We start from the raw sequence: 7,915 nt of genomic DNA on the forward strand, positions 1-7,915 counted from the left end.
AGCCCCCAGGAGCTCCACGTTAAGAGTTTGATTATTCACGACTATCTCCCATGCTGGGAGCCGCCGACCCATCCAAAATTTGTAGAGAACTATTCACACCGAGTGCCTCTCCATCAGCACCTTTCCGCTTCTTCTTATTTGCATTCCTTTGTGGAGTGTTAGGGAGTTTTGCAACCATTACCGTCCTCGGAATGATTTACAATCGCAAAAACTACTGAGTTCTTGTCAACCGGGACAATTGCACTATTAACCAGAGAGGGGTCAACTGAATGCGCTAGTAATAAAGCAAGTATACCAGTGTCATCATCCGACCTTCTTCCCAGGACATTTTCCATCATGCATATGAACATCTTGGTTACCTAAAGCATTTTTTGGGTGCATTACTAGAAGGAGCATTCGTTCCACCAGTCGCCTGTGTTTGGAAAACACTATTAAATCTCCAACTCCCTCCACGAAACGTTCCATCTCCTGTACTTCGAACCCTGTTGCATCAAGGCCTCTACCTCTCCCTCTTCCATTCCTTTCCCGGCCATAGCATGAGCCACGTCCTCCCTGTCCACGACCTCTAGGATAGCAACTAGGGTGAAGTCACCCCACTCAAAATTTGCCTTATCATGCTCACGGTTACCACATTCTCGATGCGAATGACCGAATAAACCACACTTTGCACAAAACACTAGGAGCTTTTCATACTTAACTTGATACCACTCCTTTCTCATCCTCTCCGTTATTGACACAAATATCATGATTTGCTGGTTTACTTTCATCTTGAAACGAAGCCTCGCAAATTTTCCAATGAACCATGCATGTAGCTTGATTTGAACCTCAGCTTATGTACCTGTGCCCAGACCACAAGCTTGTTAAAGGACCATTGCCCTAGGGTTCTGAAACCTACCGTACTCCATTAATTGAGCTTGATTCCTAAAGAACCACAGACTCATCACCATCGCCTTCACCTAAACAGCCGAACCACACCATGAAGAGATTGGCATCAATCCGCCTCCAAACTACATTTTCAGCTGGATCCACCGCCGATCCCATGTCGGCAAACAAAGCGCTAGGTCTAAAACCTCTCGTGGTGTGGACTTCCGCAATCAGTAGCCACTTTTGCCTTCTACGATTGATCATGGATCTCTTCTTCTTTTCTTTAAAAAAAAAGACTGCTGGTTCAATCGTCCGCACCTTCCAATTCTGTTTTTTTTTTAGACAAACCTTCCAATTCTGGTGCAGACGAAGATGGCCCAACCTGGGCCAGCGGCTCCAACGAACGAGCAGGCCCATCCCAAGCCCGCCCGCAGCGACACGGGGCACGGCACACGCAAGGCGCTGACCGCAAAACACCCAAACCCAAGGGGCCCCGAAGGAAAAAAGGCGCAACCCCAAGGGCGCCCGTGGTGGCCCACACGCCAGCCTCCGGACCCCGGCGCGGCCACGCCATATTTACAAACTCCCCCTCCGGACCCCCGCACCGACCCCGTCACCCCCTTCCAAATCGCACCGAGGACTCGCGTGCTCCCTCGCCGCCTCCTCCCTTCCTCCCTCCCCCCGCGGCGTCGCCCAACGAAACCCTAGCTCGCCCGCGCCGTCGTCTCGCCGGAGGGCGGAGAGGGCCGGGGAGCGGAGCGGAGCGGGAGGCGGGGATGGGGAAGAAGAAGAAGCGGGTGGAGAAGGTGTTCTGCTACTACTGCGACCGGGAGTTCGACGACGAGAAGATCCTGGTGCAGCACCAGAAGGCCAAGCACTTCAAGTGCCACGTCTGCCACAAGAAGCTCTCCACCGCCGGCGGCATGGCCATCCACGTCCTCCAGGTCCACAAGGAGTCCGTCACCAAGTACGCACCCTCTCCTCCTCCTCCTCCTAGCCATGGATCCGCGCCGCCCCCTCCTTGCCGGGGCGGCCCAGATTCGGGGTCACCCGCCGCTCGATTCGATTGGATCCGTGCCGGTGCCGCGGTAGACGGGGCTCTGGTTACCCGGTGGTGTCTAATCTGTTTTCCCCTTTGGCCGCAGGGTTCCGAATGCCAAGCCCGAGAGGGATTCCACCGAGATCGAGATCTTCGGCATGCAGGGGATCCCCTCCGACGTGCTCGCCGCCCACTACGGGGAAGGTATCCGCCGCACCTTGCTTATTTCCTCCGCCCTGGCCTTTTGTTTCTCTATCTACTAAACTTCTTTAGAGGCCAGAGTGTTTGCTCTAGTTATTTTCTCCGCTGTAATCTGGATGGCAGTGTTGCTTCTGTTGACTAGTTTTTGCTTATGACGATGGCCAATCACGCCGCTAATTATCCGATTCCTTAATATCATCTAAACGTCGAGCGTGGTTCACGCACGCCTGACCATAATTACCCATCAGCAAATGAAACCCCCCCCCGCCCCAAGAGTTCAGTTGTGCATGTTATTTCTCTCCAATGGCCTGCTGTTTAGCCTTTATGAGTAGTTTTCCTTGGTGATTAAGTTGCCATGTTGTTTCTCTCCAATAGCATGTCATTTTAACCTTTACATGCATATAATTCCTAAGGTATGAACTTGCCTTGTTATTTCTCTCCAACAAGCATGTTGTTCAACCCTTACATTTGAGAAGGCGGGGTGGTGTGCTCCGCTGCGCTCAAATATAGTGGTGTTTGGTGCATGTATAAATGAATGTTTTGTTAGCTTGGACGACGGTGTGCATTTATGTATCGTTGTGGCAGAGCTACATGCTACTTGGCACCGCTCCCTGGCTGTGGTGCAATTAGCAGCGTCCCAGTAGCCCACCACCATTGCGCACATGGAAACAGCAATGCACTCACAGCCGGGCCCACAGTTCGGCTAACACATCGACCAAAAAAAATCCATGCACACACATCGCACATCCACGCACAAGTGCGGCAGCCAAGGCAGGGGCCCCACACCCCATCCCATAGGCCCAGACGCAGCCACACAAAGTGAAATAGCTACCTTTCTCAGGGAATAACCACACGCAAGACCATCCCAAAGGCCCACCATCCAGCCTCAGCGAAACACCAGACCCCCTCAGCGTTGGCCTGGTTAGTCACGCTTAAACGTGCAGGGGATTCCTTAAGTGCCGAATTTACTGTGTAATTTCCTGCATAGCATGTTGTTAACCTATACATTTGATATTCCTTAACTGCTGAACTTACCATGTTCTATCTCTACAATAAGCATGTTTTTTAACCTTTATTACATGTAAGCGCTGAACCTTTTGTTTTTGGCGGGCAGTGTAAGTAAGGGCCTGCCATGTTATTTCCCTCCAATACTATGTCGTCTAACCTTTTACACGTGTTCCACATGCAGAGGAAGATCCTTCATCGAAGGTGGCCAAAGTAGAAGTGCCGACAATAAGACCTCCTATTATGCCTAATTATCCGATAGGCATGCCTTTTCCTCCTCGGCCTTATGGTGCAGCCCGCCCTATGTATGCTCTCCTTTTTCTTCTATCTAAATTTTTAGTCCCAGTCTGTGTCCAATTGTATTGTTGGCACTCTTTTTGGAACAACTTCTAATTTCTGTCTCATTTTTTCACAGGTATAATCCTGCAATGATGGTCCGACCTCCGATTTGGCCTCTTCAGCAGCCGCAACCTTGGTTTGCTCAACAACCACCGGTTTCAGTTCCCCCAATGATTGCTGGGCAAGCACCACAGCAACCACTATTTCCCATTCAAAACATGCCCAATCCTATGATGGCATCAGCACCTGCTAATTTACTTCAGACATCATATGCTATGGCCACCACAGGGGTTCCTTCACCTGTTGCCCCTCAGGCTTCCCAGCCTTTGTTTCCTGTTAACACCACTGGCAATGGAGCCGCAAATTCCTCATTCAGCTCGTCAATTTCACCTGCAACTATTGCAGCAAATTCTCCAGCATCAGTTGGTACGGCAGGATATGGCTATGTAGCTAATAACCATGGTATGTTGATTTTCCCAGAACTTTTGAAGCCTATGTCTAAGCTTTTTGTTTGAGACATATACATACATATAGGGATGAAAACAGAGCCGAAACGGACAGAATTGGGTGCCACCACATTTGTTTTCATATTTTTGTCCGGAAGCAGAAATGAATGCAGAAACCCCAAAATGAATTTTGAAACAGATACTACCGGAAACGAACACAGAGCAGACACGGCAACGGAAGCGGGTGTCCACCGGAACTTGAAAACCCCCTTGAACCATAAAGAAAAACAAAACGCAAACCAACAAACTTAATCAATGGTTAAAAGGGCTACAAAATAATATGATTAGGTTAGTGACTTAATGTAGTACTGTAGTAGTACTGGGAAATTACATATACGGTCAGTTAAGTATGCGTGTGGTAGTAGAAGCCAGGCCTCACACGGGCCATTTTGTCACTCTCATTGTGTATTGTTTGGTGGTTGGGCTACAAAGTAGCCATAGGCCCATTAGTAAAAATGGAAATTCCGTATTCACGGAAACGGAAAGTTCCATTTCCGTGTCTGTTCCGTCTGAAACCACCGTTTCATTTTTTTTTGTTTCTGCATAAAAAATTCCATGTCCGTTTCTGTTTTGCAAAGTTCAGTATTTCCTCTCTGTTTCCGCTTTTTCTCGCTGTTCATCCCTGCATATATAACACACCTACTGTATAGAGTATTTATAGTATATGAAAGGAAATCAGAGAACAATGTGGACTAATTAAATCTTATTATAAACACCTGAGAGGAATTTAGGCAAGATTTTATCTGTTGTTTAAAACAATACACAACATATAGCTCATTTTATGTGAAGGGGTACTTCTGAGTTGACGTTTTGTATTTCCATTTGATATTTATGTTTGCTCTTGTTGTTTAGGCATGGCCTTTGTGAATTCACTTGTGCATGCATCTGTTCCAGGTACAGGAGGACCAGCAGTTGGACATCCACCTGCACCTGCCACTAATAGTAAAACGTCTGCTACTCAACCAGCTACAAGTGAGGTCTATCTGGTGTGGGATGATGAAGCAATGTCAATGGTATTTATTCCCTTCCCTTTACTCTCATCCTTACAGGTGACCTGGGAATTTGTTTGATCATCAGATACAAGTCTAATGTCTAAAATGGTTGTTGATTTATGTAGGAGGAAAGAAGGTTGGCGCTGCCCATGTACCAGGTGCATGACGAAACTAGCCAGGTAAGTTCTGGCTTTTTATGTTTCCATTACCAATGATCTCTCAAAAATCATTGGAGTGCGGCACCCGTAGAGCAAGTTATACGAGCTTTGAAAGAGAGAAGTACATGTTGAATTTCCATGGAAATATGAGATGTTGGCTTGTTGCATACTTCCTCCGTTTGAAAATACTTGGAAGTTCTAGGTTTGTCCTAAGTCAAACATATCAAACATCTGTATGTTAGACCAAGTCTAATAGGATAAACCTAGAACTTCCAAGTATTTGGAAACGGATGGAGTATGTGAGATGGTTCCCTATTAAACTACCCTTTTACATATTCATGACATCTCCTTGGTGTTTATTTGTTTGATCCTCTATATCCTGCTGATTTCGCGCACACCAGGAGTTCCAAGTAGGTATTTACATACATTGTTCTTCCTGCTAGTAAGCTTTTTTACAATCTGACAAATCTCATGGTGCTAATGACTTGAGGGTTATCGGCCAAGCCCTGGACAGTACGCAAACGTGTATGTATTAATTTCAGTTTAAGCATTATACTTATTTTTTTTTTACGATTCACCACGTGCGGCTGAGCTTCTGCCAGTACTGTAGCATTTATAACTTAATTTTGATCGAGAATGTGGTGAGAGTTTGGTTCCAGGTCAGCTTTCATATGGCCTGTGAGCCATCAACTTTTGTTCATAAAGAGGAAATTCTCATGCTCTGTTATTTGTTCCCAAGTTGCAGAGGTCAAATCTAATACCACCTTTCTCTGTTTTGAAACTTTTGTGGACAGATGAGCTCGGTTGATGCAGCGTTCGATCGAAGAATATCAGATATTACATTTTCTAGACAATCCACATAAACAAGCTGCGCCCGGTGTTCAGTAAACAGCTTGATGCGATTCACCAACGGGCTCACCCGTGCATCCGTAGGAGGGACGCCGTGCAATCGGTGATCCTGGATCCCCCCTGTTGTTGATCTACTTAGTTAGTGACTGGAGCTACTGCAGTTGAAAGATTGTATTGGTCTGACTTGGAGATTTTGGCTCAACATCATTTGTGTCCTGTCTATTCGTGTCGTGAGTGGAAACCTGTGAGACCTAGAAGTCATTTGTTCCGTTGTCGATTGACTGACGATATGAGAGTATCGTCAGCTCTGTAAACCCGAGGATGAAATTAGCAGTGTCTTTTCACCAGCTGTGCTGCTGTTGAGTACCATTCGTTGTTAGCACCGTCGTTTTGCCTTCGGCGCCGTGATCGTGTATCCATGGCTAGCAAAAGCAAAAGAGGTGTTGCTTGTTTCAGCAAATTTCTCAAAGGGAATGCAATTCTTCTCTCCGGTACCACTCGTCTGTTCCTTTTACCTTTCGCAACGATCTGAGATGCCGCCTGTCTGCTGCTTTACGCCGTTCTTTTGAACTAATCTCGCGCCCTTTTAATTTGCCGCAAATTTGAACTTTCTGAGAATGCTAGGACGTGCAAACTATGCCATAAATAAGGTAAGATCCTTGCGTGCATGAACACATTCTACAACATTACACGGATGCCGACCTGTGTGTGGGGTGGGGACGTATGTTGAGTGGATCCCAAGCAAACGAGGAGGAAAAAGGAGCCATGGAGTCGGCCGGAGGACCCTCCCCGCGTCTCTCCGTCTCCGGGCAAGCAGCGAGCAAGCAAAGCATCTGTGCCAAGACTGCCAAAGGAGAAAAGAACCTCAAACCCACCAACGAATCCAATCATTTCCATGCTCTGCCTCTGCCTCTTCCTCAGTGTGTAGTACCAAACACACCCTAAAGCTCACTCTTTCACTTCACTGGATTCTGCTAGTATCTTTGCTGCATTTGCAATGTCATCTCCTTTAACCTTTAACCTTTGCACAGCCATGCTCCATGGCTATATCACCAGCCCCAGCTCCAAGCCCCTCATTGCACAGAAAAAAGCACCTGCCCGCCATGGGGGAATGCAAGAGCTCCCGGCGCACCTCGCGCCCTCTCCTCCTCCCCGCCATTGTTGTCGTGCTCGCATTCTTCGTCGCGCAATGCGGTATGTATGCTCCTGCTTCTCTCATCGATCTTAATAAACTTCTTCCCTAGCATGTGTAGAGGACGCACACTTGAGTTTAAATTTTGTGTGTTTGCCACCTTCACCCCTCAACAAAAATTTGCTTCCACTTGCTGCGAAAGAGTTTCACGCCGAAGTTTGCTGAAATTTATGCCAATTCTTACTGACAATGCTTTGTATGTTCAAATTCGGTTGATCTTAGCATGCTAACAGGTTGATCTTACTGAAATTTTGCTCACACTTGCTGAGAAATATGTGCAAATTTAGTAAAATTAACTTGACAAAACACTAACGACTGTCACACTGACTGATGGTTTTGTTGGGTGCACAAGCAGGAGCGAGGGTGCTGACGGTGGACGAGCTGCTGGACCAGTACTCCGAGTCCGACCACCACTCCGCCTCTCCGCCTCCGGGCTCCCCCGGCTGCGCCCCGGAGCCGGAAGCGTCGCCGCCGCCCGTCATCCCGGCGCCCTCCTTCGCCTATCTCTCGCCCCCGCCGCCCATGCAGTTCTACTCCCCTCCGCCCCCCGAGGTCGTGCCCAGCCCGCCTGAGATCACGCCGAGCCCGCCGGAGGTCGTGCCTAGCCCGCCTGAGATCGCGCCACTGCCGCCGGTCGTCGCGCCCAGCCCGCCTGAGATCGCGCCACTGCCGCCAGTCGTCGCGCCCAGCCCGCCTGAGATAGCGCCACTGCCGCCTGTCGTCGCGCCCAGCCCGCCAGAGATCGCGCCGCTGCCGCCGGTGGTCGCGCC

At 48.5% G+C, this 7,915-nt stretch overlaps 2 protein-coding genes across 2 annotated transcripts in view; both read left to right on the plus strand.

The window, feature by feature from the left end:
• The first annotated feature begins 1,469 nt into the window (after positions 1-1,469).
• LOC119311611 (protein SUPPRESSOR OF FRI 4-like) lies at positions 1,470-6,332 on the plus strand. The gene is made up of 7 exons (XM_037587268.1): positions 1,470-1,831; positions 2,010-2,107; positions 3,294-3,414; positions 3,525-3,910; positions 4,849-4,967; positions 5,072-5,125; positions 5,899-6,332. The coding sequence occupies exons 1-7, from the start codon at positions 1,641-1,643 to the stop codon at positions 5,965-5,967; spliced, it is 1,038 nt and encodes a 345-aa protein (XP_037443165.1). The 5' UTR covers positions 1,470-1,640; the 3' UTR covers positions 5,968-6,332.
• A 688-nt stretch (positions 6,333-7,020) lies between these two features.
• LOC119310083 (extensin-like) overlaps positions 7,021-7,915 on the plus strand; it is a 2,243-nt gene continuing 1,348 nt past the window's right edge. Inside the window, exons 1-2 of the mRNA XM_037585929.1 lie at positions 7,021-7,147; positions 7,501-7,904. Coding sequence (XP_037441826.1) covers positions 7,057-7,147; positions 7,501-7,904 — 495 coding nt within the window. The 5' untranslated portion in view covers positions 7,021-7,056. The remainder of the gene's footprint in view (positions 7,148-7,500; positions 7,905-7,915) is intronic.

The sequence above is a fragment of the Triticum dicoccoides genome, chromosome 5B (assembly GCF_002162155.2).
Source record: "Triticum dicoccoides isolate Atlit2015 ecotype Zavitan chromosome 5B, WEW_v2.0, whole genome shotgun sequence".
Classification (NCBI taxonomy): Eukaryota; Viridiplantae; Streptophyta; class Magnoliopsida; order Poales; family Poaceae; genus Triticum; species Triticum dicoccoides.